At 54.5% G+C, this 20181-nt stretch overlaps 1 protein-coding gene across 1 annotated transcript; it reads right to left on the bottom strand.

The window, feature by feature from the left end:
* Window positions 1-628: 628 nt before the first annotated feature.
* AIF1L (allograft inflammatory factor 1 like) lies at window positions 629-19675 on the bottom strand. The gene is made up of 6 exons (XM_006259994.4): window positions 19571-19675; window positions 19414-19475; window positions 12944-13010; window positions 8658-8699; window positions 6382-6544; window positions 629-3451 (listed from the first exon to the last, which is right to left on the bottom strand). Exons 1-6 carry the CDS (start codon window positions 19599-19601, stop codon window positions 3364-3366), a joined length of 453 nt encoding a protein of 150 aa, XP_006260056.1. The 5' UTR covers window positions 19602-19675; the 3' UTR covers window positions 629-3363.
* Between the last annotated feature and the right edge of the window lie 506 nt (window positions 19676-20181).

The raw sequence follows: 20181 nt of genomic DNA, 5'->3' as shown, positions 1-20181 counted from the left end.
AGACCTGCTAGTACCAGCTAAGCTAGTTTCACTCTAGCTCAGGGATAAAAGTCCTTGTTACAATAGTGCCGGGATGTCCAAATTACATTCAATAAACTACCTGAAGCAAGGGGGACAAAAATCTCCCACTGGTAAATCAGTTGCCCTCCTGGTTCTAATTCTCCAAGACTTGAAGTGAGTGCTGGCCCCAGGGGAGTACACACGCTCTTTAGAAAGGCTGTAGCAGATGTCTTTTACTTGTTTCTCCTGCCCATGCTGGGGCACAAGGGCAGCTGTGCAGCTGAGAAACCTGCCCCACATCTCCTGGGCCCTGCTTTGGTGATTTGCATTAGGCTGGAAGGACTTTTCTTTTGCCCTTATTCCTTAGGGGCAGGGTAGAGGCAGGGGTCATACCTAACGAGACGTCTTCTTGCTCCTGCAGTGGAAAACAAGTAGTGGTAACAGAAGCGTTTCAGACAGATGTGCTTTGATTTAGGATTTCCACCTCCTGTTTGTAACCCAGGACACAAGCATGGGTCCAAAATGAGTTGGCAGAAGGTAGGCAAAACCCTCCTGTCAGTACATGGTGGGGGTTAGAACTCGGTTTTACCCTGGTTCAAACAAGAACAGGACATGCCGAAGCTTCAAGTTGTTTCAGAAGGTTTATTTTTCCACCTGGACAAGCAGAGTTGTGCCACCCCCATCTGCAGTCTCTCCCCCTGTCACAATTCCAAAGTTTTCATACAAAGATGATAGCAAGACATAAAAAAAAATACAGCCCTTGGAAGGAGCAAGATGTCTAGTCAAGTTACAATTATTTGGACTTTTTATTTATACAAGGATTTAAAAACCACAAAAGTTAAAAGCTGCCAAGAACATAAAAGAAGAAACAGAGTAAGCAGTTAAACCCCAGCAGCAAACAACCAGATTCCAAGAGTTTACATAGAAAGCAATGATCGCATCAGTGTCCCGAATGATCAGAGCATGGTCCCAGCTACACTGGCATCAGACGAGTCCTTCCCTGCCCTCGAAAGGTCCCAGCTCTGCCAAGACAACCTTTCCAATGTGCTGAATTTCACTCATGAGAATGGTCCCATTGTAATACATTTAAACAAAAGCATTTGTTTGTAGGATCCCAGAAGTTCAGAGGCCACCTGTATAAAGAAAGTAAACTCCCCCACAGCAAGGCTGGATGGATTCGAGGGGCTCAGACTGGACTCCTCTGATCTCACTTTCTCCTGCAGCTGTAGGACATCCCCAGCGTTTTCTGTGAATGTCCAAAGCAAGACTAGCTGGGCTGGTTTTCCCACCGCCCCTTGAGATTTCAGGTGAGAGAGAACAGCCAATTTAGATTTGATGTTATGGAACTGAACTAACTGGCCACTGGCAGCGAGGGAAACGACCAAACTTCAGAGGCCAGCTGCTTATTCACATTACAAGGAGCCTCCTAGAAAACCCAATATATTAGGAAGTCTACCTTTAAAAACTCAATAGACAGAAGCAGCAACACCTTTTGCAACCAACAGTTGACTTAGTAGAATCGTCTCCAGAGACATCAGGCTCACACGAGTGCATCCACCCCGGGCAAAGAGGGGCCCACCAAGAAACTTGTTTGGCTCTGCGGCTTCTTCACAGATTCAACATTCGTGTCTACATCCTTCAGTCAGCAGCCAGCAAAATTGCTATCTGGGGGCAACTCTTCCCATTATCTCACTTCTGGCATGAGCTTCAGCTTATAGCCACCCAGAAATGCCTTGACATGTCAAGTAGCTCCTTTTGTAGTTTCTGTATGAAGAAAGAGCAGTGGTGTATTCCTGCCAGCAGCTTGCAGAGCACACTCCAAGCTTAATCCTACACATTCAGCAGGCTTAATATAGGTGGAAGTCACTGAGACTTTAGTTTGCCTTAATGTGGGGAGGACTTCCCCTGTCCTGCAGGTTTTAAGCTTCTATTATGCTCCAATTTCAGCCAGACATTTTAGCAGATCTAGAAACTTATGGGTTTGCACCTTGATTCAGCCAGCAGGAAAGGCCTCTCCAGGCTCCTAAACATCCAAGGATCTAGCCCAGCTCAATCCCAGAGCCAATGCATCCTGAAACACGTGGTTTGGAGAGTTTCTCTGTTTCATGGGGACAGCTAGCTTGATGGGTGGCATTGATTAAAGCCAGTGCTTCACTTCCAATGAGCAATCCTTCACAACACATTAAGATTACAAGCTCCCCAATACCCACCACCATGCATTTCCTAATTTGCAATCAATTGCTATAACACCCACAAGAGGCCTGTGCCTTAGGGGCTCTCAGGGTTCTCCGGTTTCTCCTCCCTAGTCTTACCATAGCTACTTCTATACAGACAGAAAGACAAAAGTATCCAGTCAGACCCCCTCATTTCTCATCAAGCCCTGCCGTAGCCTTCATAGCCTGACCACGGCAGTCAGCACCAAGGTTTGGGATCATTTATCAACAGGAGACTCCCTAAGAGCGGATGCCAAGAGAGGCAGGGAGGCTGGATGTCAAAATTGGGGTCTGTGTTGGTTGGGGAAGAGCAAGCATGACTGAATAGGGACAGAGAGGAGCACTGCTGATTCAGTGAGCCCTTGGCTGGGACCGTCTGGGATCAGTCCCAGGAGCAGACACTAAAGAGCTATTGCTCAATATGCAGGGGAGTTGCACCGCTTCCTTCCCAGCCCTCCAAGCTGTGATAATCCTCACCTACCAGCCCTTCTCCCAGCAGCTAGTGTCCAGAAGTTGTCCCCCTGCACATCTCATGCAGACCTCCCTCTTCCCAGTTTTCCTCCTGGAGACTTGGTACAGGATGTGGGAGGTGTGAGAGGCATTTTGGCTGGCAAACTGCTGGTTTAGGGGAAGGGGGCAGGAACCCATCTGAAGATGGGAGCTGCAGGGTGAACTTCAGAAGGCACTTAACTCCCGGTGTCCATGCGGCAGCTGCTGCTGGGGTGCCCTAGCAATCTCTGGCAGCAAAGCCATGTGAGGAGCAGGCAGAGATTCAGCATTCAATTCACCCCAGTGAAGGACCCACCTGATAGAAAGAGAGCAGCCCCTCCTTCCAGCTGAGAGATCCAGGCCAATGACCCTGGGAAGCGATCACCAATTTCTCAACTGATAAGTGAGGTTGGGGGTTTTTTTGGTTTCACGGTATGCCTTTACTACAGCTTCTCTAGCAGAAGAGACTGGCTGAGGATGCAGCGGAGAGGTGGCTATGTCCAGACTGGAGGGGGTCCCTGGGCTTCCCTTGTTGTTCCTCTAAGGCAGATTAGTTTACACCTAAGACTGTCCAAAGTAAGAGTAACAGACAGGTAACCTTCGTGACAGCCCAACCAAGCAGCGTGGTGCTGACACGTTCTGCTTTTCCAGCTGATCGCTGTCAGGGAAGGCTGGCAATATCCCTCTCTGGAGGTGGGCCAGAAGGCTTTGGATTGTTTTCATTGGCTTTTCCTTCAAACATCATGACTCTGAAAGAGATAAGCAAGAGTGGGAAGTAAGAAAATTGGGTTGTCTTTGCCTCATGGTCAAAGTCTACAGCTTCAGCTTAAAAAAAAAACGACCCCAAAACAAACATAACGATGCCTTCCTCTCGTGTGAGGAAATCTGGGAATCCAAAACCACCGAGTCAGGGCTCCTGGGTCGTATCTTCAGCTCAGCTGTTAAAAAACTCACTTCACTTTTCCATGCATCTGTTTCCCTACGTGTAAAATAGGGAGGGTCCATACAGCATACGCACGCTACTGCTGGGCACGTCTACATGAGACACTTACTGTGCAGTACGCTGATTAGCTGCGCAGTAAACGTTGCGCATCTACACATGCACCCCTATTAGGCTGGAGTAAACTAATTTACTCCACAGCAGGACAATACTTGTAAATACAGGTACTATTCTGCTGCAGAGTTTTTCACTCTGCAGCAGCACATGTGCAGATGCTTACCGGGCTGGCTGAGGCATGAGGTTGCTTCAGTGCAGGGGCTGCCTGCCACGTAGCCCCGCTCTGGAGCACCTTTGTGCCCCAGCCAGTCTCCTCCACAGCACGCTGAGCTGGGGAAAGCTGCCCCGGGTTGGCAGGCTAACCCTTGGGGCCCCTTGCCAGCCAGGGCTGCTCAACATGCTGTGGTCCCAAGCACATGGGCAAACAGCACACCTAGAGCAATAAGCTCCGGAGTTATTTTGCTTCACATTAATATTCATGTGTAGATGTGCCCACTGTGCATTAAACTTAGCCAAGTATTGGAGATCCTCATATGCCAGGCTCTGTAGGAGGGCAGAACAGTAAGTTATAGCCTCATCACCAGTGATGCATTTAGCATTTCGGAAAAAAAAAATTATTATATATGCTACTTCCTCAAATCAGCGCCAGAGGGCAGTACTGCCACCACATCCAGCTTTGCAGTTTCTAAAGGAGCCTCCAAAATCCCAACTTCAATGCAAAGTTTGCAAAAGTTACTCACGTGCTCCTCAGCCCCCAGTGCCGGGGACCTGCAGGTTCATTTCAGGGGGTTGCTTCTGAAATTCTGTGCAAATACACTGCATATCTAGAGCGCTTTGCGTGGGCAGAGACAAACCATTGGCATCTGGTTTGTTGAACCAAAACAGCCGCTGCTGCAAATTGTGCACTTAGATTTGAAAGCAAGAATGAGCAGCCGCTGTAGCCGTGCGCCAGGCACGGAGGAGGAACAGCAGCCGGTGGCACGGGGCAGTGACTGAACGACTCCAGAATGTTTTCCCACCATTGCCACTTCCTTCCCAAGAACTGGAGCGGCACCACTACAGCCAGCTGCCACCTTGGCTCTGCAGCTTTTGTTTCAGCTGGGGCTCGGTGGAAACTTAAACCCAGCTGGAGGACAATGGCATGCCTGTTTGTGCATGTGCTGAAAAGGGACCCATCCTCTCGGCCTATTCAGCAGTGGGGCTGAAGATGGGAGGTGATGAACAGGCCTGAGACCGGCTTGCTTCCATGGAGAAAGTAGATGGCCAAGGACAAGCCCCACTGCTGGGGTTTAGGGAAGATACACAGGAAAGCAGGAACAAATCCATCCCTGGGACAAGGACACCTGGAAACCTCGTTCACTGACACATTCACACAAAGGCATTGAAGGAGACTTGGAAAGGTTTTCGCTGCCTTGAAATACCCAGCGGGTTAAGGGACAATGTTTCTACAGGCCCAGGGGTGGCCAGTTACATGGGCTGTGCCCCCAGGGAACAGGCAAGGGGAGCGAAGGAAAGGACCCACATACCCATTGCACTGAAAGACAAGAACGGGACTAAGCTTAGCTGGTGGCCACGAAATGCAGGAAAAGAAAAGAGACATTAGCAGGGCTGGGAAGGAGCCAGCAGACCCATCCCACTGCACTCAGCAGCCAAGCTGGGGCCCAGCAGCCATTTGTTAGAGCAGGGCTTTCATAGCCCTGTCAGGAGGGCACAAGGAGCCGTGGGAGGCTGGTACTGAGGGCTCATACCGCAGTAGAAGTGCCTCCCCTTCCCCTCACCCACTCTCACATTCCCCTGCCAGCCCCTGGGATGCCAAGGGAAGAGGAAACGGCAGCACAAGGCAGGGATGAAACGAGGTGGGATTCTGGACACAGCCCAAGGAGTGAGAAGAGGAGTGCGTTATTCAGGGAGGGGAAACCCTGCTCTCCCCCAACCCCAGAAATACCCAGGAGGAGGGAGAAAATGGAAAGGAGCTCTGATGCCAAGAGCCATTCACACAGAGGAGCTGGGGGAGAGGTGGAGATGCAGCACTAACCCTTTAGCCCCCAAAACAGTTTGGGTTGAAAGCAGCTGGAGGCAGGAGCTGGAAAGGAAATGCTAGTTCCTTGGCAACACTGTCCGTATCTTGCACATACAGGAGCCACGGCAAGGGAGCCCGCTTCGTGCTCCGCTTGCTTGGGCTCTGGGAAGGCAGCCCATAGCAAGGATGGGCTGCTCAGAGTCCCGCACATGCAGGTATGCTGCATGCTTTAACCCTGCCATGACCATGTGGGAGCAGACCTCTCCCAACACAGCAAGCATCTCTGCCATGCCTGTCCAGCAGCGCGAGGGAACATCAGACCAAGGATGGCCGTCCTCCTGGAGCCAGCCACGGTCAGCTTGGGAAGGTGGCTTGAATGGAGCAGGGACCTCAAAGCCAGAATACTTCAGCCTTGTGCCCCATCCTCCAAGCACCCCGTGGAGTGAGCCCTAGCTCCAAATGGGTACCAGCTCCCTTTGTGAAGTGCCCTCCAGGGTCTTGTCCCTGTTCCAGCCCATCCAAGGCAGCCAGGTTCTCGCTCCATCTTTGCCTCTCCCTCCCCACTCTCCCAGGCAGAGCAGCTAGTGTCTGCACCAGGCTCGATGCCCGAAGCTCAGCTCCCAGCGACCCGTGCATCCTCCCTCACCCCGCTGCACACTCACAGTTTGAGGACGGCGGACCGCTTGCCCAGCATCACGTTGACGAAGTCCTGGTAGGAGATGGTTTCGCTCACCCCGCCTGTCACTTCTGAGATCATCTTCTTCAGCTCCAAGTGCGTCTTTGGCGCCCCCAGCTTCTCCATCATCCTTTTGACCGACATCAGGTCTGAGAGAGGGAGAGCCAGAGGGTCAGTGCTGTGGGGAAGAGGGCAGCAGTGCTCAACAGGGGTCAACCCCTGGGAGACAGGGCCTTTCTGGACATGCTGGCACCATCCAAGGGCCACACTAGGGAGAGCTAAGCATGCTACACCCCAGAAAGGAGGTCTTGTGCTAATGAGCAATAAGCCTGCCAGACATGGAGCACCTGAGGTGCACCCCCAACACCACACTGAGGGCTCTCCTGACAGCCTCCTGGGGTGCAGCACACATGGAGTGGGAACCCATTCACCCTAACTGCTACTCCTGGCAATCAACAGCATGGTCGTTAGGAGCTAGACAAAGAGGCCATGGATGCTCACTCCTGTCCTAGCCCTCAGACACTGTTCTGAAAGACAAGAGTGGTATAATTGGCCTAGGTGGAGGAGGAAGAGGATCTCCTGGCAAATACAATGTAAGCCGCTGCAGAGTGGAAGCAGGCACACTGTATATGCCATTACACAGACTATGCCATGCCGGAGTCTGTCAGGCAGCTCAGGCTGGGCATCTGAGAATTAGGACAATTAGTTATGTGGGGGAAAGGGGTAAGGGGAGAGACTGGCCCATGCAGAAACCCCACTTGGGCAGTGCAGGTGATGAAGGCACAGTTGCAGCCCCCTCTTCTTGGGCTGCAGCTTGTGCCGTATCCCGGATGCACAGCAGGGGACCAGCCGCCCCCCAAGAGCCTATTTCCAACTCCGTCGGGGCTTGCTGCCTCACAGAAGAGAAACCGTGATGGCCGTGCTTCCTTGTCTCCAGCCGTGAAATCTAATATCAGGATATGCCTCTGCCTCATGAATGTGATGGCAAAGGGAGCCATGGGCCTAGGGACATGGGAACCCAGAGCAGTTGGTTCTGTATGGTCACATTTAAGCATCGGGTTTGAGATCTGGGGATGAAGAGTGTCACAGACATGCTCAAGGTTGGTTCCTGGAGCAAAGGGCAACAGGACCTCTTAGAAAAGCTTCCCCCTGTCTAGCTAGTCCAGTGCTGCCAAACATCAGTGTAGGAAAGGGGTGGGGACGGGGAAAAGCAGCACCAATGTTTTAGAGGCCAAACAAGAAGCAAACAGGCCCCTTGGAGCCAGCCCTGAACCCCTCCTGCATTGGCAGGGCCTGAGGTCATTTCCTTAGGATTGTTCAAGTGAGAACAATGAGCCGCAGCCTCCTTCCCTCCCCGTAAACAGCAGCAGGGTTCAAAGCCAGGTCCCCTTCTCCAGCCTCCCAAGTATGTGTTGGATCAGACGACAGGGGCCGGGAGGCTCTGGCTCACAGGAGATGCAGGATGACCACCTCTCTGCCTTGGCGGGGCTGGCTACCCAAAGCAAAGCGCAGCACACCAACAATGGAGCATGGGGAAGCCTGGATCCCGACCCTGTGGGCCAGCCTCTTCTCTTTTTGTGAGAAGACTAGTTGTGAGGCTACCACTCAGTAAAAGCCATGATACCTGTACCAGAACTGGGTCATATCCTTCCTCACAAAGCCCGAAGCCACCTACTACCAACAGAACCGGGGACCAATTCATCCTCTGATCTTCTCCTTCCAGGTCATTCTGCCCCTCAGAAGGGAGCCCTGTCCTACTACCCAATGCACCAGCTTGGATTTTCAATAACCATCACAAAGCCTTGGTGTTTCGTACAGCTTTGTACCCTGAGGCTGCAGGTTAATCTGAGCAGCAAACTTGGCTTCTGGCTCTTCTCAATACTGCTGGGCAGGAGAGGGCCTTTGGGAGAAAGAGGGGCAAGGGGGAAAAGAGCAGATCCCAGAACAGAGAGGAAGAGCAGGAGTGAAGCAGAGACCCAGGAGAAAGAGAAATGAAGCTTGAAACCAAGATCTTAAGAGATGTCTAGAGTTTGAAGCAGCAAAGACACAAAAGACAGACAGTGGATGTGCAGGGACAGCATGCTCTATAGGGCCAAAAAGCAGAGGAAAGGCTCTCTAACATTGTGCCAGAGACCAGGACTGGGAGCCACAACTGAGAAGGGACCCTGAAGAGCCCAGGTAAGGGATTTGCAGTCCTAGTCAGCCCCTGATGGCTGCCCCCTTCTAGCCTACCAACAGAGTGTCCCTCCAGGAGTCACTCACCAATCTCGCCTTGGTTATTCAGGTCAAACTCCATGTACTTCTCTGGAAGAGAGACACACAGAAGCAAGTTAGCAGGTCACAGCAGCTTCAAGAGAACAGCTACTAGGACGCTCACAGGGATGGAGAAAGCTTGGCTTGCTTAGCCTGGTAGGACAGCGCTGCCCTGGGGGAACAGCAGGAAGGGGAAAGAGGGCAATACTGAGATCAGCTGGACAGGACAAAGTGCCACCATGGAGCTGCAATGGGGGATGCTGCTTCATGGCTGGGCACAGGGACCAGATCACCAAGAGGATACGCCAAAGAGTGTATATAAAAGTCAGGCTGTAACAAGGCACTTGCCCATGTAGCCCGATCCCACACACCTCCCTTGAAGGGAACAACACAGATGTCTTCTCAAAAGACAAAACGCTTGGCCATGGGTGTCTGGCCAATTGCTGCACTCTGCCCATAGGGAAAAAGCGAGAGGTAGTATGGTCTGGTGGAAGGGGGGATGCTGGTTCTCCTCCTGGCTCAGACCTGGGTTTTGCATTTGGGTCAGGACCACCTCTCTCTTCTCTCAAGCTGCTGGCCATGCCCTCCATTGAAGCTGCAAGCTCCCTGGGGAAGGATTGCCTTAGCAAGTCTATGTCCAGCACCTAGCACCAGGGGCTATGACCTCAGTCGAGGCACTGAGCCCAAACAGGAGACATGCCCAGCACCACCGCCACCTGCAGCATTCACAGGCAGAGCTCTCAAGCCCTGGAAATGTCCAGCCTTTTAAAACAACCCAGCATCCATGAGCTCTCGCTGACTTGAGAAATCCTTTGCTGGGGTGCCCCTCTGTGTGGCAGACGCAGCACAGTGGAGGAGCAGATCAAGTTAGGGATATGTATGAGGACATGCAAAGGTTATGGGTAGGAGACCAACAGACGTAGGTAGACTGCCAATTACACAAGTAACAGGGCTGGGTTTTCCCTGTGGGCTAGTTCCAGTTTCTGAGGAGCTAGAATCCAGAATGGGCACTTCTCTATTGTGCATCCTCCAGGAATTCAAAGGGATAGGCAAGAGGGCATGCCATGAATAATTCATCACCTCTTTGAGGCTTAGTGGTCCTTAAAGGGATAGCACTCTCTCTTCGGAGGGCTATTCGCCCTAGTGCTTAGAGCGGACGCAGAGGGTTAGCAGCCATTACGCAGCTCCATTATTAGATCCTCAAATGGTTCCACACTAACATCATTTTGAAAGTAGAGCTTTGGCATGGACCTCCTAAAGCTTTCTCCATATTACTAGTGCAGTCACATCATTCGCCAGGCCAGAGACTATCCCGACAATCACGTAGGACACAATGGAGAACTGGGCAAGTGGTTCCTCAATTAAACCAGGACCCGGGGTCTCAAAGCGGCTCTGCAGCTACAAAAAGCCCCTTCAATGGGCCAAAAACCAATTAGGCCAAATGCCAGGTCAGAGGTGCCAATTAGTGCCCTAGCCTCCCATTCAGAGCTGAAAGGGTCACCTGGTGGGATGGCAGAAAGCTCATTAGTGCTAGTAGGAGCCACATACATGCCATACAGCCCAGGGAACCCACCCCCTCATTAGCAATCAAATGCAAGCATGAACTGGGTGTACTGAAGGGTTGCCTTCCCCACTGTGTTCAAGGACCCTCTTAGGGCTTTATTTGGCTGCTCTGGTTTCCACAATCGCCTTTGGAAGCTGGGTTTGGTAATACAGGGAATGCAGGAGGTTATATCATTCAGGGCAGTTTTACTGGCCCACAAACTTGGAGATTCAAACAAAGCTGCCAGCTAACTAGTCACCAGTCACTTCAGTGATGCTTTCTAGCTAGGAACTGTTTCAACAGCAAGGCAAGAGAGCGTGCCAGGACTGGCTGGGGAGCCAAGAAGAGGGAGGAAACTGCAGCCTCTCACATCTCTAAGGCATCAGGACAGTCCTGGCCTGGGCTGCAGCTGGAGTTGGGTATTAAACACACCACAGATACTGTTTAGTACTCTACAATGAGCTGGCTTTTGTGAATGTGCACTGTAGCCACATGTATCCAAGACGCTGTCCGGCCAAGTGCTAAGAGTATTTTGGAGAGAAAATGTTCTGGACACAAGAATCTGGACTCTCGGCCAGCATATTTCAAGCTGCTGTGGTGTGCAGGATGGCATTGGCCTACCTGTTATCACACCTTGCCATTGCAAAGCAAAGCATGAGTCCCAGAACATCTGGGTCACTGCTGTGCTTCAACTTGCTCTGAACTGAAGAGCCATTTCTGGGGATCGTTGTCCTTTGCCAACATGGACTCAGCAGAGCATTATGACCTGGAAAAAGCCCGATTCCTCTGCCCCTCAGCTCTGTGAAATGCCCAGAAGCCAAGGTGAGGGGCACTATAGTGAAGAGATCACTTCTCTTCCTCCATCCGTGTTATAAAGCATCAGGAATGGGCCTCCGGGAATTCCTTCCGCAGAACTGTTCCAGGATAATTGCTCTTCAGCACAACTCCTAGTGCCGCTAGCAACAGAGAGATAGCAGCCTGCTGCCCAAACCTAAGTAACCAAGGTTAAGGTGCTAGAGCCACGTTTCCTCCTTGATTCACGCTTTGATTCAACAAGCTGTTTGTCAGTCCCTGGCTGCAGCAGCTGTACCCCCAAGGCAACAGCTGGCCACTGGCATGCAGGCTCAGGGGGGAAGGGAACACAGCAGCAGCTTCTGGGGGAGCCAGTAAAGGCTAAACGACTGGTCCCAGCTGCAGCATCGGGGCCACGCATCCCAGCCCCTGCATGCGTGTCACATGCTGTGTGCACACACTCTCCTTTCTCCTCGGATGCTGTTGAACAGAAGCGCAGAAAACAGAGGTGGCTTTATCCCACCGCTCTCCGAGCCGGAGCTCACACGACCGCGTTCCCCTTTCATCCCATGCTGTGGAGATTCAATGAGGTGAAATCCTGCCCTTGTGCCTCCGGTGCATTTACACAAATGCTGGTTCTGCGCGCTCTGGTTTGGCGGGAGCGGGGGGGGGGGGGGGGCGAGAGGCACAATGGGCTGATTGTTGGCAGAGCCAGAGGAGGTGCTGGCAGTGCAAAGCAGGACACCAGCAAGGCAGGCGGGTGAGCCAGCCAGCCCGATGCAGGAGAGGGGGCGGGGAAGATGCCGAAGGCTCTTGTTACAGGGGGCTCCAAAATGCAATGTTTGAAGGGTGCCCAGGTCAAAGGAAAGTTATCCAGGGGTTCAGCAAAGACATGAGAAAGCAGGCAGGCTGCAGGGAAGGGAGAGGGAGCCCCTGAGGACATCCGCATCCAGTTCCCTCAGAAAAAAAGTCCCAGTCAGCATCCTCAGGGCCTGTTTCAAAGCCGAAGGAAGAGGTGGAAGGAGCAGCCAGTGCCTGGAATGGAAGCAGGGTCAGGCAGCTGTCCCTGGGGCTGCAGTCAGCTAGGCTTTATTTGGTTAGGAGCTGGCGAGGGCTGGATGCCTCAGAGGAGCATGACACAGAGGGCACGATTTCCCGGAGCTCCCAAGGGCAGAGGCGGTGTTGGCTGATAAAGGCATAATGGGAACCGGAGGCCCGAGCCTGGCAGACACCCCCCCGCCCCAGGTCCCAGCCTTGTGCCTGCTTCTCTCTTCATCCCCTCCAGCACTTCGCCGGGCCCAAATCAACCCCCCAGAGCTGCTGATAAGCCAGGAATGTGCTGATGAGGACTAACAAGGCACATCCCCTGCATCCGCCCCAGGCTGGCCAAGCAGAGGTGGGCCCTGGAGCAACAGAGCGGTGTGATTTGTGCACTAGGGAAAAACCGGGACAGGGGGGCTGACCCAAAGGTCTGGTAATTTAGGGGCGCTCAGATCCCAGCGGTGTGGCACAGACGCAGTGATCCCAAAGTGAGAAACTTGCTGATGCTGTAGTGGAAGCCTCTGCACACCCTCTCCCAAGCACCTAACACGCAAAGCCCTGGGGAGGGTTTTGCACCCCTTCCCACAAAGCATACAGCCATCGCTAGCACTGAAGCTGCCTCGGGGACAGAAGACGGGGCTGTGGCTGCATGCCGACATACCTTCAGAGAAGTGCTATTGTTCCCCAGTCGTGTGGGAGGGAGGGAACGCTTGAGGGGGCGTCTGAAGTCTCATTGTGGGAAAACTAAGCGCCACAGAGGAGTTTTGTTTAGCGCTGAATGAGAGGAGGTTGCTTTTAATCTCGGCTCAGTCACTTATCTCTTCTGGTAGCAAGTTGCACAGTCTGGCTGGATCCAGCTGCTGGGAGAGAAGCTGTACTTGGCACAGGGAATACAGCTGCAAGGGGGGGAAAGTCTCACCTTTAAACACGGCAAGCTTCTCCTCCAGATCCTCTTCATCGCTGAACTTTGGGTCGCACAGGAATTCCTGAGGGGGGTGGAGGACAAACAGTTCCCAAAGGTTAAGGCCCACGAGACAAAGCCCATCCAATCTCCAAGAAGGCAGAGAGGGGTGTGTGTGCATGCACGCGCCTCCACCAGACTGCCAAAAAGCCATGCTTGTTTTTTATTATCCCAGAGTCCTACACAGGGCCAACCTCCCACCCACCCTCCAAATACACCCAGCAGCTAGGATCTCAATGTGAGCAGAAATGCTTCACAGGGGCTGGGGATTTCCTTCTGGCAACAACCTTCCTCTTGTGAACTGCAACAGGGCTAGTTCTGGGGGCAGGGGTGCTGCACAGTGATATAGAAGATAATATTCTGCCAATAGCCCAGTGGAGTCTGGGAGGTAAATGCAAGGGGTCTCAAACCCTCATCTTGGTTCTGAAGTCTAGGAGGCTTTGATATACACGCTCTGCATAGGGATGGCTTCGGTCCCTTGCGACGGACACAGTGGTCTCCAAGCTTTTAAACTCCCGGATGCAGGACGGGGTGCAGATGGTGTGCTCTCCACTCTGAGAGTTCACACTACCACAGTTTGTGCCCACGCCAAGAGAAAGATTATGCATCAGATGCAGGAGAGAGCTCCCTTCCCCCACTACCTCTCACAGTGTAGAGGCCCCGTGTCCACCGTGCTCAGCCATCTCCAGCCCCCACTGCTAGCACAGGGCTGGATCCAAGCTGGACTGGTTTGTTGTTTTGTTGGGTTTTTTTGTTTTTGGATTTTTTCTCTGTGCCCAAGAAACCCAAGGCAAGGACAGAGCTGAACCCATGCAGCATTGCCCATCACATGCCGCTGACAGCCCACGCCCTGCAGCTGCACACCACAGGGGTTTTCTTTCCCTTCCAGCCCCCTGCACCCATCCAGCTCCGAGGAACTCAAAGGAATCAGATGGCTTTGGTGCATCTTGGGCAGCAAACACCACATTTTTCCCTGAAGAAGTCACTGACATCTGCTGTGCTCATGTTTTGCTAGTACCGGATAAGGACCCTCCGAGGGATTTGGACCAGCAGCGGCTGCACGCGGCACGCACGTGTTGCAAACACAGGCTTGTCTCTGGGAGCAGTATGCCCAGGCGCTGCTACTGGGGGAAGAGCCTTTTTCCTCCCCAAGTACTGCAACACTGCCAGCTGCGTGAGCAGCAATCAAACAGGCACATGGGGTTTGGATATCTTGGGTGGCTCCAAGTCTCAGCCCGCAGCACTGGGGGTATCTGCTGCTGCAGGTCATCTCTAGCCTGGAGATGTTATACGTGTCCTAGACCCCTACAAATACAATCCTGCCAGGCTGTGGCCAGGCTGGCTGGGGAAAGGGCCAAGGGAAAGCTAAGCACCTTCTAAAGGCCTCAACTGAGCTCCTGATCCCTTCCCCCTACTGCAAAGCAGCCTCCAGAGCCCTTCAGAATAACTGGCTCCCAGTTTTGTTTCCAAGCCCCCACTCCTCACTGACCCTTCTTCTCCCTGCTGCTTATCTCCCCTGGAAACCCCCTGGGTGGCACCTCCCCAGTACATGGCTATTCAAATGCTCTAGTACCAGGGTGTCTAAACTATGGTACGCGTACCTCTGGGGGTACGCACGACATCTCTGGGGGGTACGCAAGAGAAATTGTATAAAGGTGGACTTCATTTTCATTATAATAATTGGCATTTAAGGGGTTAAAATATAAAACGTGCTGGTAGGGGTACACAGGCAGCTGATAAATCTGGAAGAGGGTATGCAATAAGAAAAAAAGTTTGAAGCAGAATCTCTGCTCTAAGAGAGGCCTTCAAGTCACAGTGCTGGCTTCAGTATCCCTTAACCCCTTCTTTCCCCCTGTACAAGTTAGCTAGGGAAACTGAGGCAGGCGATACGACTGTAACGTGAACACAGTTCAGACAGAGACAGCATAGTAACCCATAGTCCATCCCCTCTCTGTCTAGAAAGGGCGACCAAATTGGACAGCTGCTTCAAGGGGAGCGATAGCAACGCCCGTGTTCAACGCACACTGCCTGATACCAATCAGTGTTTCCCGAGTATCTGTTTGCAATGCTGCAGGCTGGAGAAAGACTGGAATACCTGGTGCAAACAACACAGCAGCTCCCAGTGAGCCAAGGCAGCTCCACAGACCTTGATCGTTATCTCTCCCCAAGGCTATCGCTTTCCAGTCCAACACAATGGGCAAGCACTTTCCCAGTCCAACCAAACTGAGCGCTGGAGCCCAGCAGTAGGGCTCCTGGGAGGCTGAAAGCCATTAACCTCAGGCAAAGCAGCCACGATGCCAAGCCTGAGATTCTCCTCTTATGTAGGGAACCAGGGGACTTCCAAGTCTGCAAGCGGTCATGCCCTTGGCTTTGCATCTCTCCAGAGGCTCCAGCAGCACAACAACTACATGCAGTAGCGGAGGGCAACATACCACCCGGCAGTGATCTGATGGGCTTGTGGTATACAATGGCAGACCTGAAGTCTGCCAAGTGATCCTGTGCTGCGAGGCAGCTCAGGAGGGTTGTTACTGGCATAAACAACCCTGGCAGCCGTGACCTGCCTACAGTCACCCTCAAGGAGGGAGCAGACGAGCCAGAATGGAGTCAGAGACCTCAGGCTCCCACACTGAGTAGGAGCAGGGGGTGGAGGTTTCACCCAGTAAAGGTGGCAGCCAGGAGGGACAACACATCCCTTCCTGCCCCAGCCCAGGGGGAACATGAACTGCATACAAGAGGAAGCACTGCTGGAAGGAGGGTTGGGTGGACGAGAGCTTTCCCCATGCAAGGCAGGGACAGTGGAGGCATGTGCTGCAGCCTGTGACTCTCCTGGGCTGCTCCAGGACACTCACATGGCTCCATAACCAACCGTTCGCAACATCCCAGAGGAATCCCAGCCCCGCTCCAGTGGGCAGCTCACTCCGACAGCCCTTGGCTGCAGCACTAGCTCTGGGGCACAGCTGCTTGTCTAGCATTCCTGGTCCACTCTCCAGTGGAGCTGCATGTGCATGCGGTCTATGCAGAGCTACCAATGGCCTGCAGGTCCCACAAGCCCCCTCTACCTCTAACACAACCTGAACAGCATCAGCCAACCCTCCCTCCACCCCAGCCCATTCAGATCCCTTGCTCGGCAGAGAACTGTTTCAGCAGGAGGCTCAGCTATCCTGACTTCTTGAGCCTCCAGATGAGACTGCCAGTGGGAAGGGAACTGAATTCACCTGAGGGTATTTGGGAAAGAACCAACCCCTGGAAGAGGGGTCAAGAATTTCTTTTCCACGGGCCAGAGGTAAAATCCTGGCCACTACCCCATCTGCATTGGACTAGACCCAAGGCAAAAAGTTCAGTGCCCCATTACCAGCCTGTAATGGGAGTAGATGGCAGAAAGAAGTCCTTTCATCCTGAGACATGTATTGGAAAGGGGAGAGTCCCAAATGCCCTTCAGAGGCAGAGAGCGGCTTTGAGCCAGAGATCCTAATCACCACAGGGAGAGATCTCTGCACGGGACACCAGCCAGGTAGAGCGGAGTCCATCCAGAGGGGACCAAGTGTACCGAGCGGTCAAGGGCACAGGGGAAGGCAGGCAAGCCTGCAGGAAGGGAGCGGCAATAGGTGCCCCCAAGAAACCGCCTCGTGGATCTTTGACTGCTTTGGGGATTTTGCAAAGTCCCTTCAGAAAGTGTGAGAAAGCCTCTTTCCCATATAAGGCCCCGACCCGCTCCCAGCCATGTCATCTGTGTCCTGGTATGTCAGCTATGCTGCCCTTGGGAGGTTTGGGGCAGGTTCAAGTCTCTGCAGTTGCACAGCTGCACAGATTAGAAAGCAAAAACAAGTCACCCACATGGAGAAGAGAGGGGAAACCCAGAGACAGGGCAAGCAGGAGAGTGGGGAGAGCAAGCAGTAGAGGGTTTGTTGCTCAGGGCTGTTTCCCAGCCCCAACCCCTCAGTACCTGCAGGCAAAGACCTCTTAGTATCACACCCACACTGCCCTCATGTCACACACTGTCCCCATCTATCCTCAGCAAAGGGCTCCCACTAAGCTCTGTCATCTGCAGACCAGAGGGGGAGGACTTGAACTGAGAAGTCCCAGGTCAATCCATCCCAGGACAAAGGTCTTGACTGATCTCACTCAAGCCCACGAAGAAGAGTGGGTTGGATGCAGATTATGGACACAGCAGGTAGGGCAAAGGCTGGCCTGGGGCACTGGGTATGGGTAACTCACTCACCCTCTGTGCCTCAGTTTCTCCACTCAGGCTGAAGAGACTTTGCAATGCACCTGCTGGGGCGGTCCAAAGCCACGTGGCACAACTCACCCTTCCAATGCCTAGGCAAGGACCCCTGCCATCTCTGCTACAGAGAGCATAGGATTTTCCACCCCCCCTCTCTCTTTCTCCCTCCCCTCTTCTGATCACAGCTTGGGGGATCTTACAGCCTAATCTCCAGGACATGAGAAGGATTCTCCATCCAGCCAGAAGCCTGCTTGCTAATACCCCAGCAAAAGGGACCTCATTTGACCTGCGTAAGGAGTGTTTAACCCCACCGCACCTTTGCTCTCTAATCCTGGGTGTGCTGTCTTTCCCTCCGCCCCCCTGCCGAGCTCCGTAGGCCGTCCTGCACCCGTCCCAACCCCACCCCACCGATCAGAAGGACGAAAGCACAAAGTCAGCGCTTGCGACCAGCAGAAACTCCGCACTCCGGGGAGAGGAAATCAAAGCAGCTCCACACAGATCAGAGCGAGAGCTGAAAGCCCTTCCCACAGAACAATAGCCCCCATTCTTCCCCCGGCGCGCTCCCGAGGGGACCGTTATGGCAGCTGGCCACTCAGCAACCACCGGTGCACAATGCTCCCTCTCACGAGCACAAGTAAATCCCACTCCCCGCTGATTTCCGAGCTCCAGGGCCTCGGGAGCGAAGGAAGAGCTCCCTGCCCAGGGAAGATCCAACACCCTCCGCTGGAAGATGGCTCCACCTGCCCCCCTGGGCTGCCACCGCCTGCCCCCCACAGCCACTCTGCCCCTCCAGGGGACCTGGAGGCAGGTGTAGGCATGGAGCCCACCTCATTGCTCTTTCAAGGCAGAGCCTCAGGGAGCATCGCTGTGCTACTAATACTGGCCACAGACTGCACTGGTTAAATCAAGGACAGAAAGACCCTTGGTCTCTTCTAATTCTCACACCTGGCTATTGAATGCCCCTTAATAAGACAGGCCTAATCTTTCAGTCACCTGAAAGGCCAGCACCCAGGAGAGTCTCCTGTGCCCAGAGGGGCACAGGGAAGCGCCAACACCTTGGGGTACAAAACAGATCTCCTGCCCCACTGGCTCCCCCCAGCACCAGACCAGCTGCCCCATCCCATGCCAGCTCCTTTTCCTTGTGGCCATATGCCAGCCCAGCCCTCCCTCCATAGCACAGCCCTGGGGGGTGGGCATGACAGGCATGGGGAGCACCCTGCATGCCCCAGGGGATGCTGCACCTGCTGGAAGTCCCAGTGGAGCTGGCAGGGGGGACAGAGGGCGATATCTGGCTTATCTCCATGGGTCCTGTCGGATGTGGGCGGCTCATTTCCACAGAGCCTTGGACCCAGTTCTGCGACCCCGCCAGCGCTTGCAAGCTGCTGTGCTAGCACTAGGACTCCAGCCAATGGCCCCAAGAGCCAAGAGTTAGGACAGGCCTGGCTGCTTGTTCCTAGTGTCCTGCCAGCCCATCCGGGGGCCTCTCCAATTAGCAGCCGAGCCCTGCCCGGGCTGCACAAGGGACCCTGTGGCTCTGTGGGCACCCAAGGGGCGGCTGCTCTGTGCAGCCATGCAGCCAGCACTAGGATGGCTCTTTCCACCAACCCCTCTGCTTTGGGGACCCTCTGCCCCCCACCCTGCAACACCCACCCTGTGTGAGCAACGAAGCAGAGCCACAGCTCCCCAAACTCGAGTCTGGCAGCCAAGTGGGAGGGGGAGGTGATGGCTTCACAGTCCCAGCCAGGGCTCCAGGCTTTCTGGCTGTAACAGGGGAGCAGCTAAAGGAAGAGCTTCTCCATTCCCCCGCTTGGATGAGTGGCTCCGCTGGCTCCGTGCCTCAGTTTCCCCAGCAGTCACCTCCTAACTCAGCCCTACCACCTTGAGCAAGGCTGCCCTGCTCCCCCCAACCAGGTAAGTGGCTTGCTATTCCCAACCTCCCCGCACCCCAGGAAAAGCCTCCCCCATCCCCTCCCTTGGATAAACAACCCTGCCGGCTCCCTGCCTCAGTTCCCCCAACCCTCCCCTGCAACCCCGGCTACTCTCCCACTCCCCCTCCTGGATGGGTGGCTCCCCCGGCCCCGTGCCTCAGTTTCCCCAGCCCTACCCGCTCCCCCACTCCTCTCCCCCTTGAATGAGTGGCCCCGCTAGCCCCGTGCCTCAGTTTCCCCAGCCCTACCCCGCCGCCCGGCTCCCCCGCGGCTCCTACCTTGTTGATCTCCTCCAGCCGGCCCTGCTGCCGCGCCCGGAGCAGCCCGAAGGCTTTCCCCCCTGCACGGAGCGGACACACGTTAGCGCGGGGCAGCGCCCCCGGCCCCATGCCCATGCCCATGCCCATGCCCGGCCCCAGCCCGGCCCGACCTTACCCTGCACGCGGCTGTTGATCGCCAGGGCCATGCTGCGGGCGCAGCGAGCACACGGCCGGCCCCCGCTCCGGTTAAGTAGGGCTCGCGGGCCCCTCTGCTGGGCGAGCCGGCCCGGTGCATCCCCGCCCCGGGGCCGCCTCCCGCCCGGCCGGGACCGACCCGCCCCGCCGCCTCCAGGGCAGGGCTGGCGGCTCCTCCGCAGGGCTGCAGGCATGGAGATGCGGGAGAGATTCAAATGCAGATGGACATGTTGAAGCCCATGTCTACAGGAGTCCGGTGGGGCTTTCAAATGTGACAGTCGTGCGCATTCGCCCGCCTGCTGTAAAGGCTGCGCACCAGACACCGGAGCTGGTGCACCCAGCACGCGGGCGCGCTGGCATCGTGCGTCCCGGGCACGTTCACCTGACAGAGCCCTCCAGCAATTGATTCAGCATTGGCAACTCTCTGCAGGGGACATGGGTGCCCTCGCGCCCCTCTTTGACCGGCTGCACCTAAAGCTTGAACGCACCTACCCGGCCCTGGCAGCTTCATGCCACTGCTGCTCACCCCTCTCTCTCCTTTCTCATGCCCCTCCTGCCATGCTGCAGGTGCTCCTGCTGTTTCGCAGCCTG

The sequence above is a fragment of the Alligator mississippiensis genome, chromosome 12 (genome assembly GCF_030867095.1).
Source record: "Alligator mississippiensis isolate rAllMis1 chromosome 12, rAllMis1, whole genome shotgun sequence".
NCBI classification, from domain to species: Eukaryota; Metazoa; Chordata; order Crocodylia; family Alligatoridae; genus Alligator; species Alligator mississippiensis.
The sequence above is the reverse complement of the archived record's forward strand: the minus strand, read 5'-3'. Positions and strand labels throughout refer to the sequence as shown.

Excerpts from the sequence above, each read along its gene's own strand:
- AIF1L (XM_006259994.4), bottom strand. The coding sequence starts at position 19,601 with ATGGCCCTGGCGATCAACAGCCGCGTGCAGG. Across the intron at positions 19,476-19,570 it reads GATCAACAGCCGCGTGCAGG|GGGGGAAAGCCTTCGGGCTG; the intron begins GTAAGGTCGGGC and ends CGCTCCGTGCAG. Across the intron at positions 6,545-8,657 it reads GAATAACCAAGGCGAGATTG|ACCTGATGTCGGTCAAAAGG; the intron begins GTGAGTGACTCC and ends TCCCTCTCTCAG.